Here is a 15,791-nt window from a genome sequence, read left to right on the forward strand (position 1 = left end):
CTTCTAATCTGATGTCGAGGGTAACTGCTTTCTGCTCCCTTTGGTATTAGGGATGACAGACGCATCCAGGGGCCTTTTCCTAAACCCTTGGGCTTCCAACACGTAATGGAAGCACACTGGTTTCAGGTGCTTTTAGAAAGGCTCTGGTTGCCTGACACGCCTTTACAGAACCCGGGAAAGGGAAAACGAGGCTGCTAGGAGGGACAGGGCGATGCCCCCGGAGACGCGGTCCAGAGGCCGCCCAGACCCAGGCTGGCTTGTCCCCGGTGCCAAGCACTCGCATGGGGCCCTGCGATGTCAGTCCGAATGCCTGGCCGCACAGCGGCGGGCACCCAGGAATGGCATAACCACCACCTAACCACCGGGCGGCCCCACGGGCACAGGAGCAGGTCCTCCTCTCTGGAGGTACGTCGCCCTTGTACAGTGGCCCGGCGGCCGCCAGGCACAGGCGAGGCGGCCTGAGGAGTGTCCGCTCTGGGCGCCGATTCCCGCGGAGGACCCCGGAAAAGGGTGTCTGGGCGGTGCCCAGTCTGCCGACTCGGATGCAGGGCAGCGCGGAATGGCGCTGCGGTCCAAACCCTTAACAGTCAGGCGATGGTGTGGACGCCTGCGAGAGACGGCCCCATTGCGCACTGGGGCCTCCTCGTGCGGCCTCGCACCCAGAACCGTCTGCGTCTGCACTGCGCATGCGCGAGCCCGGCAGCGCCTAGGGACTGGGGGCGGCGGCGCTCCATGACCTGTCTGCGTCGGCGTGCGCCCTGGCGGCGCGAGGTCGCAGGTGGGCGATGTCGCACCGGCTGGCGGCGGCGGCTGGGCTTCTTTCGATGCTGTGGCGATGCGGAGCCACGGCTGGGGCTGGCGCAAGGGCCCTCGGCACCGCCCAGCAGGTGAGCAGGCCAGCGCTGCTGGCGGGGCCGGGCGGCGGGCCGGGCGGCGGGCCGGGCGGCGCCGTCGAGGTGATGCCATCCGAGTGCGCCAGCCACTGCCCGGATGGTGAGCCCCTGCTCCCTTCGCGGCCCACGTAGTGCCACCCGGGCTCCTCCCGCAGAGTCGCCCTGCGAGCCAGGTCGATGGTGCACGTGAAGGTGTCGTGAACGGCTTCAGGGTTCTCTGTCCTGCCAACCCTCGTGGAGCCCGCCAGATTGCCCTCCTAATGGCTGGTGCTGCGGGAAGGCTGGTGCTGGAGCTTTGTCCCGCGGTCCAGCACGAAGGTGCTGTTTGGCCATATCTTACAGAAGAGGACGAGCATGGAGTATTCTATGTTTTAAAGTTGTTTTACTTCTGTTTTGTCTATCCTAGTGGACAATAACCACATTGAGTTTTGATCTAATACACTAATGCAGTTTTTGGTTTTTGATTCTGGAAAGTTAGGTTTTCAGACTACAGTAAGATAGAAGAATTGCATGGGTTGATTTTTTTTTTCTTTTGTTATGTCTTAAAGAATGAATTTTTCACAGGGCGCGGTGGCGCCCGCCTATAATCCCAGCGGCTGGGGAGGCAGGAGGATGGAGAGTTCAAAGCCATCCTCAGCAACTTAACTAGACCCTAAGCAACTCAGCGACACTCTATCTCTAAATTAGATATTTTAAAAAGGCTGGGGATGTTGCTCAGTTGGTTAAGTACCTCTGGGTTCAATTCCTGATACAAAAAAAAAAAAAAAAAAGAAATTTTCTCTCTTTGTGTCTGTTCTTTTGGGAGAACACACCTTAGTTTTGTCTCCCTCCCTATTATCAGTGTTCCCTCCCTGGAATCAGTGTTTGACCTGTGTTGCATGTCCACATTGTAGAGGGCTGTTCTGGTTGTTAACATGTTCAGAGTCAGTAGTATAGTGAGTATATGTGAATTGGTATAGCACAGGTGAGTCCTCAGTCACTGTACTGCCGTGGACCTCCGTGTTTTTATGTTGAAGAAGGAAGTTGGGTGGTCTTTGAATTCATTCCCAAGCTGAGTCATTCTTGCTTATCTATTAGGCAAACTTATCAGTTGACAATTCACTAGCCAGAGAGTATGAGGGTGAAAAAGAGAGGCTGTAGCAATCTGCCTTAGAGTTGAAAGATGTACCTTAGCACTCAGCACTCCTCAAGGGAAGTCTATGTTCTTGAGGCTTCCATGTGGTCATTTTCATTCTACAAGCTGCCTGCACAGTCCTTGGACCTTTAGAGTTTACATGGTGTGTAAAAGAGTAACCAGACAATAAACGAGTATACCTTGTTCTTGTGGAGTATATGAAGTATGAAGGAAAAGGAGGCAAAATCAGGGGAATAATGAGAAGGGAATGGAGGAGGGATGCATGTATGTGACTTGCTGCTTGGGGGGAGGGGAGGCAGGCTTTTCAGGTGGAGTAGCCAAGGCATTGCCTTAGGGTAGGTGCAGCTGGTGGGTTCTGTGTGCTCAGAGTGAAGAAGTGGTTAGTGAAAGGCAGTACAGTCCGAGGTAGGGCCTTGTAAGCCTGGGATGGTGTCAGCTATGTGCTGTGTTGTGTAACTGACCTATGAGGGTCACCAGACTTGTACAAGAATGACTAGAAAGGGACCTTGGTGTGCCCAGCTTCATGTCCTGGCTTTGCAGAAACCAATTTTAACAAGTTTTCTACTATTAACTACAAATTAATGGCAGAAACCAAATTTCAAGAAGGGGTGGGTAGCATGTACCTGTGATCCTAAGGACTTGGGAGGCTGAGGCAGTAGGATCACAAGTTCCAAACCTTGGCAATTTAGTGAGACCCTGTCTCAAAAAATAAAAAAAAAAAGGCCTAGGGGTGTATTTTGGTGGTAGAATGCACCTGGGATCAATCCCTGGTGCCAAAAACAAATTAAAAAATCTGTATGTTTACATTTACAGTGAGAACTACATTTGTCCTGTTGTTTCCTACCAAATCACAGAACTAAATCATGATTTGAAACAGAGGAATTGGTTGTTTTATGAAGTTGTGGAGGCCCAAAGGGTCATATTTTCTACCTCTAGGGTATGCACCTCTCAGTATCTATGAAATTAGTTACTAGTGCCAAAATTGCTTCCTACTTTGAGATGGTCTTAGAGAAACCAGAGAAGATTTGGGAACCAGAATTGTCATTACACACCTCCTTCTACCAGTTGTATTAATTTTTGCTTTTCTACCTACTTTCTTAGGCTATGTTGTAAGGATTGGATGAAGTCACTAAGACATATCTGGCCACTATCCAGTAGTGACGTCTTGTACCTTTTGTCTGGATTCCCTGTTGACCCGCAGCTTTGGTTCCAGAGTAACATCAGGGTAACATAGAGCCATTTTTTGTTGTTCAGTGTGTCATGTACTATCCTCAAAAAAGGTGCTGAGGGGACTTGCTGCAGCAGAAGTCCTTGTCTACCTGACACTGTTTACTCTTGATGATGTGACATCATCACCTTTTCTACCAGTCTTTCCTTTCTGAACTTGCTTGTTTAGGTTTACCCTGATTTTAATATCTTTTTTATGGCTTATTTTATTTTTTAGTCCACTGAGGCTGTTGATAGGATGTTTGGATAAATAAATTAGCACTTTGCCAATTGGAGGATGGATTTACTTTAGAGTGATAGTCTACAAAGCTTGCTTCTTCCTCATGTTGACAGCTGAAATAACATGGGTGTTATCACCTATGGGTCTAGTTTCAGTATAATAAAATATTGGATACAATCCAAATTCTTCAGTTATGTTAGAATTTTGTTGAATACAGTTAATACTGGGTTATTGAATGTGCTTAAATTTTTTTAAACAGTGTGTTGCCTTTTACTTTGGTAGTTTTTCTTGTGGCTTTTGAATTGAATTAATGAAAAATCTAAATTGCCTCTAGTTTTGTCCTTAACTCATGTATCAGGTAAGGTTAGCAGCTCATGGTAAAAATTGGCATTTTCCTCCCTGAGGGTTGAAGAAATACAGAGGTTCTAGAAAATTGTGTGCCTTCTTGACCTGACAGACATTAACCTACTAGCTGATCAAACATAAATCATAAGATTCTTTCAGTATTTTTTCCTTATTATTTTGTTTTTTATAGTGCTAGGGATCAAACCTAGGGCCTCACACATGGTAGGCAAGCACTCTATCACTGAGATATATCCTCCTCAAATTTTCTTTTCCCCCCCCCAATTCTGAGGATTGAATCCAGGGCCTCAAACATGGTAAGCAAGGGCTCTACCTCTGAGCAACAACCAACAACCTTAAACCTTTTTTGTTTGTTTGTTTCTAGACGGGATCTTGCTAAGTTGCCCAGGCTGGCCTCCAACTTGTTATCCTCTGTCCTTATCCTTCTGAGTAGCAGGGATTACAGGCATGTGCTTTCAGGCCCAGCCTCAGTATTTTAATTTTGTGAGATTTGTTTCTTAGAATCTTGTTTGCTTTTGAGCTGCATTAGTTAGGATTAAGGCCTTATGCAAAAAATGGTCAGTTCCCTCCCCTGCTTTTGGACGCAGTAGCTGTAAAAATTCATCATGCATTTCTGCAGTGAATATACTTTATGTTTGTCCTGTTTCGACTATTTTTAAAAATATTTATTTATTTATTTTAATGGGGGTGCTGAGGATCGAACTCAGTGCCTCACATGTGCGAGGCTGGCACTCCACCACTGAGCTACAGCCCCAACCCTCAACTAGATTTTTAATGCATATTTAAGCAGATAAAGAAGGGCAGCAAGCTGATACTCAGCCCACATCCTGTCTCTTGGAACCACTGTGAGGAAATGCTGCACTGTGTTGCAAAGGCTGGTCATCTGCTAATTCTCTGTCCTCTTTCAGTGCCACCAGGGGATCCATTGTCAGAAGCTGGCTCTGCAGGGGAGACTGGCGCCATTTTCCTGGTGGCTATGTTCAGAACCATCCAAAGGTACTTGCCTGTCTTTTCTAAGTTAGCAATATGAGGTTTGCAGGGACCAGTGAAGCTTCTTCAGAGTGTCTCCTCCCACAGTGACTAAGCAGGGAGCAAGGGGCATGACAACTAGGAGGTCCCCCTTGCCATATTTCCTAGTTTGCATATTGAGCCACAATACATCATCTTCATCCCTTTACTGTTTTGGTATCTAGAGAGACTGGAAAAAGAAACTCTTTACAGAAGGAAGGTGCTTGGTGAATCTTTTGGAAGGTGTGGTAGTAAACCTTTATTCTGCATGTCTGATTCTGAGAGCCAGTCAAGCCTCGTATTTGAAAAGTAGACAGATGATATGATATGTAAGCTGTAGTCATATGGAGCACATTGAACCAGTTAGAGCCCTGCTCTTCAGAGCAGGCTGTGGGCCCTGGCTTAGTGCTCTCAAAAGCACCTAGAGATCTGGCAGGGGCTCTTCAGTCCTATGCCAGTGTTAGGACCCTGGGCTGTGTGTTGAGTGGGGTAAGGAAGGAAGCAAGACTGAAGATAATGGCTCCATCCTTATTTGACTATAGTGTTGCTTTTCTGAGTGGGACTTTTCTCTCAAAGTACTTCCCCTTCATTTTGTCTCTAAGGATTTGAAAAATTCTTCAAGAGGAGTGAAAGAAACACAGATTCAGAAAAATCAACAGTGCCAAAAAAAGGTAAAAGGGTCAGTTTGATAAATCAAAATAAAGGTTCATCAACATCTAAAAAATATTAAAATAAAAAAAATAAATTACATCATGGCTTGATGATGTGGATTGGTTTTGGGGAACAGTGTGGTCAGTATTTGTCAGATTTGTTTCTCCCGCAAAAAGTTTCCTGCTGCTGGGTGCAAGGAGGACATCCAATCCCAGCAGTTCAGGAGGCTGAGACAGGAGAATCACAAGTTCAAAGCCAGCCTTGGCAACGAGCAAGGCGCTGAGCAACTCAGTGAGACCCTATTTCTAAATAAAATATAAAATAGGGCTGGAGAGTGGCTCAGTGGTTGAGTGTCCTTGAGTTCAATCCCTGGTACCAAAAATAAGTGTTCTGCCTAGGTACCTGTGAGCATTAAGTAGGAAGAGATGGGTAGAAGCATTATGGCAGGTGTGCCCACATGTTTTGCTATGAACAGAACATTTTTTGAAAACTTGTGTTTTGTCCTTAAAATTTGCAAAATTTTACTCTCTCATGATTCATTCTGCCCTTCCTTGGGTCCTCCTGGACTTCTCTAGTCTTGCATGGAATTGTTTTGGATTGTTGGTGTGGCAGTGTATATGGAAGGGGGGCTACCTGTGTCCTGGTTTGTTTTGTCCTGGAACTTGTATGATTGCTGTAGAAGGGGCTCACAGGAATCCACCTCCTAATGTTATCTACTGTCACAAAATGTACCCACGGGTCCAGGTTTTCCTGAGAGATGAACTCTTCCTGAGGGGAGGTGGCCTGTGTTCTGGTTCTCTGGAGTAGGAACTACCTGTGCCAGCCTACATCTTGCTTTTCTTTCTTTCTTCCTCTCCCCTAATTACAGCCATGTTTATTAGCTAAAAATGATTTGTCATTAAAGCTCAGGTCTGAAGCCAGCAAAGGCAAATTTGAGGGATTTTAGATGTATCGGAAGCTACTTCTCAGCAGTGTATCCTGGCATCTTCCTTTTCCTGTCTGCTGTTTGTTTCTGAAAGGCGCCAGGGTAATTAAAATTTTATGATGGAAAACGTTACTCTGTTCTCTGAGTCCTCTTTCTGTGAAAAAGTGTATATAATTATTTTCTGAAGTCACACTTTGTTTTTTCCTAGAATCTTGTGAACTAAAGAATGCTGAGCCTGGAGGAGATGGAAACAAGAGAGGAGGGAGGCAGGATGATTTTGCCTGGTGAAAATGGATGCAGAAGGTTTGTGTGCATCTGAGTGTGCCAGACCCAGACACCTGTCACTTCTCCAGGGGTGCTGTTGCTGCATGACTGAGACTGCATCACACTTGTCTCAGTCTGTTCCTGCCATGACAAAATACCTTAGACTGGATGGTTTTTAAATAGCTTGAAATTTATTGTTCATAATTATGGAAGCTGGGAAGTACAGGGTCAAGGTGCTGGCAGGTCCAGAGTCTGGTGAGGGCTTGCCCTCAACTAATAGATCGTGGTGTCTTGAACATGACTTCCTTCAGTGGGACCAGTACTGTGTCCTCCTGTGGTGGAAGGGACAGACTTCCCTCCTGCCATTTAGTAAGAGCACTAATCTCATCCATGAAATTGGAGCCCTTGTGGTGTCATCACCAAGTCCCCATTTCTTACTGCCATCACCTTGGGGGTCGAATTCCAACACACAGAGATTAGAAGAAACGAACTTTTTAAAACCTGCCAAGATTTCTGTCTGCACTTTGAGAGTTGCAGGTAAGAGGACATGCTAGGTGATGTTGCAAAGGCAGAGCTCTTGGTGGGTTTGCTGCTTCTCCTGGGGCCTCTGGTGAGCAGCAGGTTTGGTGTGCTGTTCACAGTGTGCAGGTCTTTCCTGCTGAGAGCAGCATCTGAGCTTCCCCACATGCCTGGTCCCCCTTGGGTACCATCGGAGGGCAGGGTTTGGTGACTCCAACATCTGAGAGGAGAAGTTTTGTTGTTCATGATGGCTCAAGGGTAGAGCTCTGGCTTAGCTGAGCCAGGACCTAGGTCTGATCTCCAGTATTGTGAAAAACAAACATAAAATCAAAAGAAAGAAACACCTGCATTTAATTGCAAAATTTGTTATCTTTTCTTCCACAGGGCGAGTTCCCCTGGGATGACAAGGATTTCTGAAATCTGGCCATTTTGGGTGCAGGTGTATCTGTGGGATTTTTCTACTTTATTTTCGAGATCCTGGAAAAGAGATCACCTGGAAACACTTTGTTCAGTATTACCTGGCCAGAGGTCTGGTGAGCGAACTTAGTCTGCCTAGGAAGGTGCTGTGGTGGCATGCCCTTGCAGGAGACAGGTGGTGCCCCAAGAGTCAGTCCTGCTGGTGGGTGTCCTTCATGGCTCAGTTTTGTTTTTCCAGGAGATACCCCAGCAGAACAGCACATCATGATGTGTTCTAAGACAGTTCTGTTTGTCTCCTGATCTTTGACTTTTGTTCTCATTCCTGATTCGGGATTTTTTCCTTTCCACTTACTTTCTGCTGCCAGCCACTCCTTGACAGTGGACTGTGGCTTGGTGACTGCAGAGGAGCATGTGGCACCAGCAGAGCCTCTTTTGTGTGTTTTTCCCTTGGGGTGCTGAGTTGGGTGAAGTACTGCTCAGGCTTCAGTGTAAACCCTGTATGAGTAAGTGCCTTCCCTCTGTTGCCCTCAGAAGAGTGTTGGCTGGACCCAGGCATTATTAAGATCTGAAATTTTGTTTGATGAAACTCCTGTTTCCCATTAAGGTTTGTGGCCACAGCCTTTGTGTCTAACCACAGGGCACATGCCTATCTTCAGAGAGGCCCTTGGCAACTCTCCCTATGGTGGAAGGGGACAGAGCTGCTGCAGCCCTTCCCTGTCTGTGGATCTTCTACCTGTAGGCATATCTGTGAGGGTGGTGAGACAAGTGTGGTAAGCCCAGGATGCCTTTCTGTGCATGGACTGGACCGCTCTCAGCACTTCCTTGAAGTCTTTTCCAAGTGTCTGACCTGACAGTGATGTGTTATTGTGGTGGGAAGGTTCGTAGGATTGAACATGTTCACCTTAGTCACATGGCCCTAAGTCCTTGCTTTTGGAGCAGTGGTGATATTGTTGCTGCATGTAAGAATACACATTGTGCCCTCAAGTTGCTTCCCTCTGATTGCTTCTCTGAGGGGCAGGCTAGCCTGCTGTGTGGTTGTGTGTGGTGGTGACCACAACTGAGGAGCCTGCAGGAGTGCATTTCCACCCTGCTTGGCACTGCTTCCCTGTGCTGCCTTTAGCTGGCTGAACAGGATGGGTCTGAATCAGCTGGGTTTAAGACTCTGCTAGACTCTGCTGTAAGACTTATTCCTGTTTCTTTGGGGTTTTTAAGCCAGTCTGGCATGATAGTGCTCAGATATACCAGATTTTAGAAACTAGTCTTGAATGTTTCCTGTTGATTAAAATGGAAATGAATTCAGGAAAACAAAGCTTGTACTGAACTGTGAGTGTGTGTGGGTGTAGATGGGCCTGGGCTGAACTGCCCAGGGTCTGCCTGAATGTCCTGCTTGGCCTAAGTTGTCTGGTTTCTTCTCCCAGGTGGACCGGCTGGAAGTCGTGAACAAACAGTTTGTTCATGTCATCCCTTCCCCTGGGGTGTCTTCTGAGGTGAGGGCTAGGTTTTAGGCTGGGTGTTCCACACATGGCTTCCCCTCCCCCAATGACATACAGTTTTAATTTTTTTTTTTAGTAAGATGCTTCCCCTGGTGTCCAGCAATCCCTGTTGATGTGGTGGTTTATGTCATTGACCTGTGCACAGTCTTGCTGTCCAAGCAGGATAGGAACTCTTATGAGACTATAACCATGGTTCAGTTTTGCCAAGTAACATGTGAGAACCACTTATCAAGGTTTGGGAAGAGGAAAGAATAAAAAGACAAAGACAGAAGGTCAAAGGCAGACCTCAGGCAGTTATCACAGCATTTCATCTAGAACTTGATGCCTGTAATTTTGTGGGATCCGATATGAGGGAGTGTCTGCTGTTTGTGTAGTAACCATTGGAGCTTGCCACAGGGTGGGATTTGTCCATGTGTGGAGATAGGGGCTAGGAGAAGAGGCTTGGTTGGAAGAGAAGTTGGTAAATGGGAATGCAAGCTGTGGACAGGTGTGTGTGTGTGTGTGTGTGTGTGTGTGTGTGTGTGTGTGTTAGGGCGAGTCTCAGGGGAACACAGAGGTGCGCCTAAACTTGCTCTTGGTCTCTGCAGAGGTACATGTGTTTTAACATCGGCAGTGTTGACACCTTTGAGCGGAACCTGGAATATGCTCAGTGGGAACTGGGGATTGAGCCAACCAACCAGGTTGCTGTGGTCTACACCACTGAGAGTGATGGGTGAATGGCAGGGGTGAGGTGGACATGAGACACTTTATTCTTGGGCCTCTGATTCTGAACACAAAACAAATACTATTGAATCTCTTTTGGAATTTTTCCCCAAAGTATGTCATAGTATGTGCTAATCTTTACAGTTTCCGTAGTAAAAGAGTATATATTCATTTGGTCTGGCTTAATTTTTAAAATTTTATATTTACTTTTTTGAGGTGGAGTCTTGCCCAGGCAGATCTCAAACTCCTGGGCTCAAGAGATCTTCCTGCCTTAGCCTTCCAGTTAAGTGGGTTTCAGATATATGCCATGGTTTAGCGTAGGTCTTAATGAGAAGAGAATTGAAGCAAAGAAATATTTATCTAGGTAACCTTTAAAAAGCATTTAATGGGAAGAATAAGACAAAGATGCTATGTGTTGTAGCACATTACTGTAGTGCAGATTCCACTGTGCAATAGAACCCTGTGGGAGTTCTTTGAAAGTGTGCTGCGATCCCTGCACCCTGACTCCCACTGAACCGTTGAGTCAAAAATCCAGGTGAGCAGTCTCTGCTCACTCGCACACAGACAGACTTACTTCCCACAGATCCTACATCAGCTTGCTCTCTGAACCTGCATTCCACCCCCAGTGTGTTCCTGCCGTGCTTGTGGACTTGAGGGCAGACCCATCTCTAATGCTCCTGTGTGCATCCCAGGACAGCACACAAGTGTTGTCCTGCTCTCATATTTACTACATAGGGACATCATTGCTCTGGCCCTTTCTCCAGCTTGGAAACTGAATGGATAGAATTTGAGATCAGGACTAGCTTTAGCCAGGAGGGTATGAAGAGTCGGTGTGGTGATGGCTTAGGTGGTTTCTTCTAGACAGGGCAGAGTGGGAATTGCAGTGAGAACGAGGAAGGTGAGTGCCTTACCATTTTTTGCTGCTGTGACAGAAGACCAGAGAGTGGGTAATTTGTAAAGAAAGGAAACTGTCTTACAGTCTGGAGTCCAAGGCTGAAGGGCCATATCTGGGCAAGGGTCTTTGCTGCATCATAATGTGCAGGGGAGAGAGGATGAGAGGGAGGGTAGGACTGAACTTTGCCATTTTTATGTCTGACCCATCCCCCAGAACTAACCCACTTCTGTTGTGGTGACCTTAATCCCTTCATGAGGGCCCAGCTCTCACCATCAGTTGCTTCTTGAATGGCCTTCGCCTTATACAGTTGGGTTCCAATGTGAGTGTGGGAGACGACATTCACACCATAGCAGTGAGGCAGACAGGGCTCTGGAGGTGACTTACAAGTGCTGGTGGGGAGGCCTGCGGGGCCTCAGTCTCCTGGTGCAGCTCCTGAGTGTTCCTTGGGGTACTGCTGAGTATGACGACTGGGGTTTTGTTCTTACTGGCTCAGTTGCCAGGACTACTGGTTGGAGCTGAAGTGTGTTCTAAGAGCTGACAGTGACTAGAGCCACCTTGAGGGCTGGTGGGATTGGGTCTCTGGAGAGTGTAGGAGCAAGTATTGTGCTGTGATGGGACTGGTCTTTGGACCTCACCTGTGAGGAGCTACATGGGGTCTGCAGCTCCTTCTGAGGGAGACCTGGGTTGGGGCATCAGTGCTGTTAGAACTGGGGAGGCCGAATTTATAGACAGACCTTGACACTCTTCAAGAAGAAACTGCCCTTTTGTGCAACAAATTCTAGAGTGGGTTACTCTTCCTGCTGAAAGTGATGCTGCTGACATGATGAATGGTCTCCTTGGTTCTCAGCTCTTTCCTGCGAAGACTGGTGCCTACTCTTCTCCTGGTTGACATCCTGCTCTATGCTGTGAGAAGGGGTCCAATGGGGGCCGGGCGCAGCAGACGAGGAGGGGGCCTCTTCAGCGTTGGTGAGACAACAGCCAAGATCCTAAAGCGTGCGGTTTGCAGATGTGGCTGGCTGTGAAGAGGCCAAACTTGAAATTATGGAGTTTGTGAATTTCTTGAAGAACCCCAAGCAGTATCAGGACTTAGGAGCCAAAATTCCAAAGGTACTGATTTCAGAAAACAGTCATGCTCTGAGTTCCAAGTCAAAGCCAAAGATTGCTGTTGTTCAGAGAATGAATATTAGACAAATGATTTTTCCTTGAGTTTATATTTTATTAATAACAATAGAGGATGGAAATTTGTAGAACAGAACAGTAAAAATCCTCTTGTATACAGAGATATGATAAATTGTGGTATAAAGGTGTATTAAGAATTGTAATGCAAAAAACAATAATAAAAAAACTTCTTATCTGTTAGACTTGAGACCACAAGTCCTAAAATTCCATAATGTTAGGTCTATGAAATGGACATGGGAATATGTGTGATTTTTTTTGTTTGTTTCTTTTTTTAAAATTTAAAACACAAATATACATTCCTTTACTGGTCTTCATTTAGAGGCCAGTCATTGCTTTGAGTTTAGTTCCTGGGATCAAAATCCTTTGTTAAACTGGGTGTGGTGGCACATGCCACATGTGGTGGCACTGCAGTCTGAGGCAGTACCTGTGTATTTTCGTGCATTCTGTCATACTTTTCTTATCTATGCAGCTCAGGAGGCTGAAGCAGGAGGATCTGAAGTTCAAAGCCAGCCTCCACAATTTAGCGAGGCCCCAAGCAACTTAGTGAGGCCCTGTCTCTAAATAAAATATATGAAGGGCTGGGGATATGGCTTAGTGGTTGTGTGCCCCTGAGTTCGATCCTCCCCAGTTGCACCTCTGTTGAATTGTCCTGTGTGAACCACATCTTTTCTTTTCTTACCAGGGATTGAACCCAGGGACATTTAACTACTGAGCCACATCCCCAACCTTTTTTATTTTTTATTTAGAGACCGGGTCTCGCTGAGTTGCTTAGGGCTTTGTTAAGTTGCTGAAGCTGGCCTTGAACTTGAGATCATCCTGCCTCAACCTCCCAAGTTGCTGGGGTCATAGGTGTGTGCCACCATGCCTGGCTGAACCACATATTTTCTGCAAGTTTGTTTTTCTCAGTAGAAGCAAGAACTTACTTAGGTGCAGTCTGAGGCAGTACCTGTGTATTTTCGTGCATTCTGTCATAAATATTAAGAGTAGGCCAAAAGAGCAAATCACCTGAAAGGGGGAGTTTTTTTGTTTGTTGGTTTGGTTGGTTTGTTTTGCTGGTGCTGAGATTAAACAATTGCCTTTGTGATGCTAGGCGAGCAATGTACCACTGACCTACACCCTCAGGCTCAGGATAAGCTAGATAGTCCATAGGATGGTTATCATTCATAAGGTATCTGAAAATACTATTTATCCTCACATGGTACACGCAGTGTCAAACAATTAATTAGAAATAATTCTGTTACATATCCAATTACCTTAAAAAACTTCTGTGAAGTATTCAATATACATATGATAATGGTTATGATCCAGGTTCTGTGTTGGTACTGGATTATGTCCTGCAGTAGATGACCTGCCCTGTGTAAAAGGCTTAATTTCTCTTTAAAATGAGGAATATAAAGCTTTTCTCAACATAAGTTTTTAAAGTGCTGTTTTCACTAGTATAGGTTTATTTTACCTTACTAGAAATATTTTGAGATCTGTCTTCTGTTTCAAGATTGAAAAGTATTAGTTAGCAAGCAATTTAAATAGTATGATATATATATATATATATATATATATATATATATATATACACACACACACACACACATACATACACATTTACACACACACATAAATAATTGACACATATTAAGGTCTCCCAATGTCACTTATAATTCCACTATGCAATCTTTCACTCATTCATACAATTTGGTGTAGAATTTTTCATATGCAAGGCATACTTCAAAAACTAGCATTTGTGCATATAATGGTTAAGTCAAATTTGTGACCTGTGTATGGGTGTATGAATTCAAGTATTAGAACTTAGGGGTAATCTATAAATTTTCTAAGGGAGTGCTGAATTTCTGTTAATCCCATGAAATATGTCATTTTTTTCTTGATTTTCATGTTTTGTTCAGGTTTCCTTTTTTGAATGTGACACTAAACTTATCCTATTGGTTCAAGAGGCAAAATATAAAATGAGAATAGAAATGAAAAAGGTGACAAGTTGTGCTGTGTTGTTCTATCTCAAGCCTTTTGTCAGATCATGAGTTTTTTATTACTGTTGGTAACTTTGTTTGCCCACAGCCTCACTTAGGAAAGGAAGTCGAACCTCTTGACCAAGATGTTGAGTCTTGCCGTAGTCCTTAAAATACAGACAATACTAAAGTACAAATGTAAAACTAGTAAAAACAATGTTTAAAAAGAAAAGGTAAAAGCCTTTGTTATATATCACTATATAATTTCCTAAATCATTAGTATTTATTGAATGATGCTTAATTTTATAAAAACTTTTCAAATATATTAAAAATGTGAATGCTCATATGTTCCATATTTGCATTGTTTTTCAAATGCATGAAAAATAAATACTAAACAAAATATTTATTATCTCTTAACATTTAACTAATATTAAAAATTGGTGCATATATGTATTTCTTCCAACTCTGGTTTCTTTTGCATCTCTGTCTGCTTTTGATAGATGATAGATGTTGCCTGTTGCTTTATAGTAACAAACAGGTTTTTAATTTTCGTACATTCCACATCTTCCCTGCCAGTTGTTAATGGATGACACGCCAAGGAGTTGTGCACTTCCTTCTAAATCCTGATGAGTAAACACATTAACAGCATACCATTCAGCTGTTCTCACCCTTGAGGACCTTACTGTCACAAATATTTTTGGGGTCCTCATACCTGTTATGCCTGTGGTTCAGACAGATTAAAACCTGATTAAAAAAGGATCTAAGTTTCCAAGTTATTAATCAAGCCATTGAAGATCAAGCTTCTCCACACATATTTTAGGAGAGCTCATGACTTTGCCTAACTGTCAGCAAATTTGCAGGAAGACACTTTGAGGTTTATCTGAAGTGATGGATTAAAATTAATTCTAAATGCACAATCTCCTTCATGCTTCAACAAATGGTGTTCTATATAACCAATAAATTTTATATGTAGTATTTTCTAAGTAGACTGCAATTATTTTCTTAAACTTTTTAAAGCATGGGGGGCTGGGGATGTGGCTCAAGTGGTAGCGCGCTCGCCTGGCATGCATGCGGCCCGGAGTTCTATCCTCAGCACCACATACTAACAAAGATGATGTGTCCGCCAAAAACTAAAGGAAATAAATATTTTAAAAATTCTCTCTCTCTCTCTCAAAAAAAAAAAGCATGGGACTTGGAGATTTAGCTAAAATCATTTTTTATTCAATTCATCAGATATTTCTTGAGTGTAAAGGTTGAGGTCAGTGCTACACTAAGTATAATGTCAGAATAAAAACAGGTGAAGCATAAGGACCAGGAAGTTTCTAAGACTTGGAAGCAGTGAGAGCAATAAAACATAAGCAAGTGCCTATAACAAAGCACTCAGCAGGTAAAAGGCAAAATAGACAAGATGACTTCTAAGGATATGTATCTTTTTTTTTTAAACAGTTTGAAAGGTTATCACCAAACATATATTTCCAAAGTTATTCTGTTATTTCACCTCTTTCAATATTTTTTTAGGAATTCTCTTACTAATTCATTTACCTTGGCAATAATTTATTTCATAATTGAAGAAAAAATTCTATAAAAGGAAAGTTATTCATATAATAGACCTAGATTCCACACTTCTCTAGGCTGTTGGGACTTGGAGATTTAGCTAAAATAATTTTTATTAAATTTAGCACTAAGGTTGACAGTGCTCTTTATGCTCAACACGACTATACCATACTTCTATTTTACACTGGTGTATGTCATATTCATACCATTTCTATACAATGCATTTCTACATCTATGCCTAAAGGTATTACTCTACCTAAGCCGGCGTCTTTAATATCTATGTATATTTGTAGGTACCTGCTCCTTGTTTCCCCAATCAAACTGTAATGTGCTTCTGGGCTTCATACAGCCAGGGCTTAGATCAATATCTCAGCATCAGATGAGTGTG

General features: G+C 44.1%; 1 protein-coding gene across 1 annotated transcript; it reads left to right on the plus strand.

The window, feature by feature from the left end:
- Window positions 1-818: 818 nt before the first annotated feature.
- LOC144250934 (mitochondrial inner membrane m-AAA protease component AFG3L1-like) lies at window positions 819-11,626 on the plus strand. Its single transcript, XM_077794104.1, has 5 exons — window positions 819-887; window positions 4,747-4,834; window positions 5,449-5,517; window positions 6,631-6,725; window positions 11,560-11,626. Exons 1-4 carry the CDS (start codon window positions 825-827, stop codon window positions 6,708-6,710), a joined length of 300 nt encoding a protein of 99 aa, XP_077650230.1. The 5' UTR covers window positions 819-824; the 3' UTR covers window positions 6,711-6,725; window positions 11,560-11,626.
- The last annotated feature ends 4,165 nt before the right edge of the window (window positions 11,627-15,791 follow it).

This window comes from Urocitellus parryii, chromosome Y, assembly GCF_045843805.1.
Source record: "Urocitellus parryii isolate mUroPar1 chromosome Y, mUroPar1.hap1, whole genome shotgun sequence".
Classification (NCBI taxonomy): domain Eukaryota; kingdom Metazoa; phylum Chordata; class Mammalia; order Rodentia; family Sciuridae; genus Urocitellus; species Urocitellus parryii.

Bases quoted from the DNA above. Each gene is read 5' to 3' on its own strand.
- LOC144250934 (XM_077794104.1), top strand. From the start codon at position 825: ATGCTGTGGCGATGCGGAGCCACGGCTGGGGCTGGCGCAAGGGCCCTC. The intron at 888-4,746 runs GTGAGCAGGCCA...GTCCTCTTTCAG, and splicing joins CCCTCGGCACCGCCCAGCAG to TGCCACCAGGGGATCCATTG. The intron at 4,835-5,448 runs GTACTTGCCTGT...TTTGTCTCTAAG, and splicing joins ATGTTCAGAACCATCCAAAG to GATTTGAAAAATTCTTCAAG.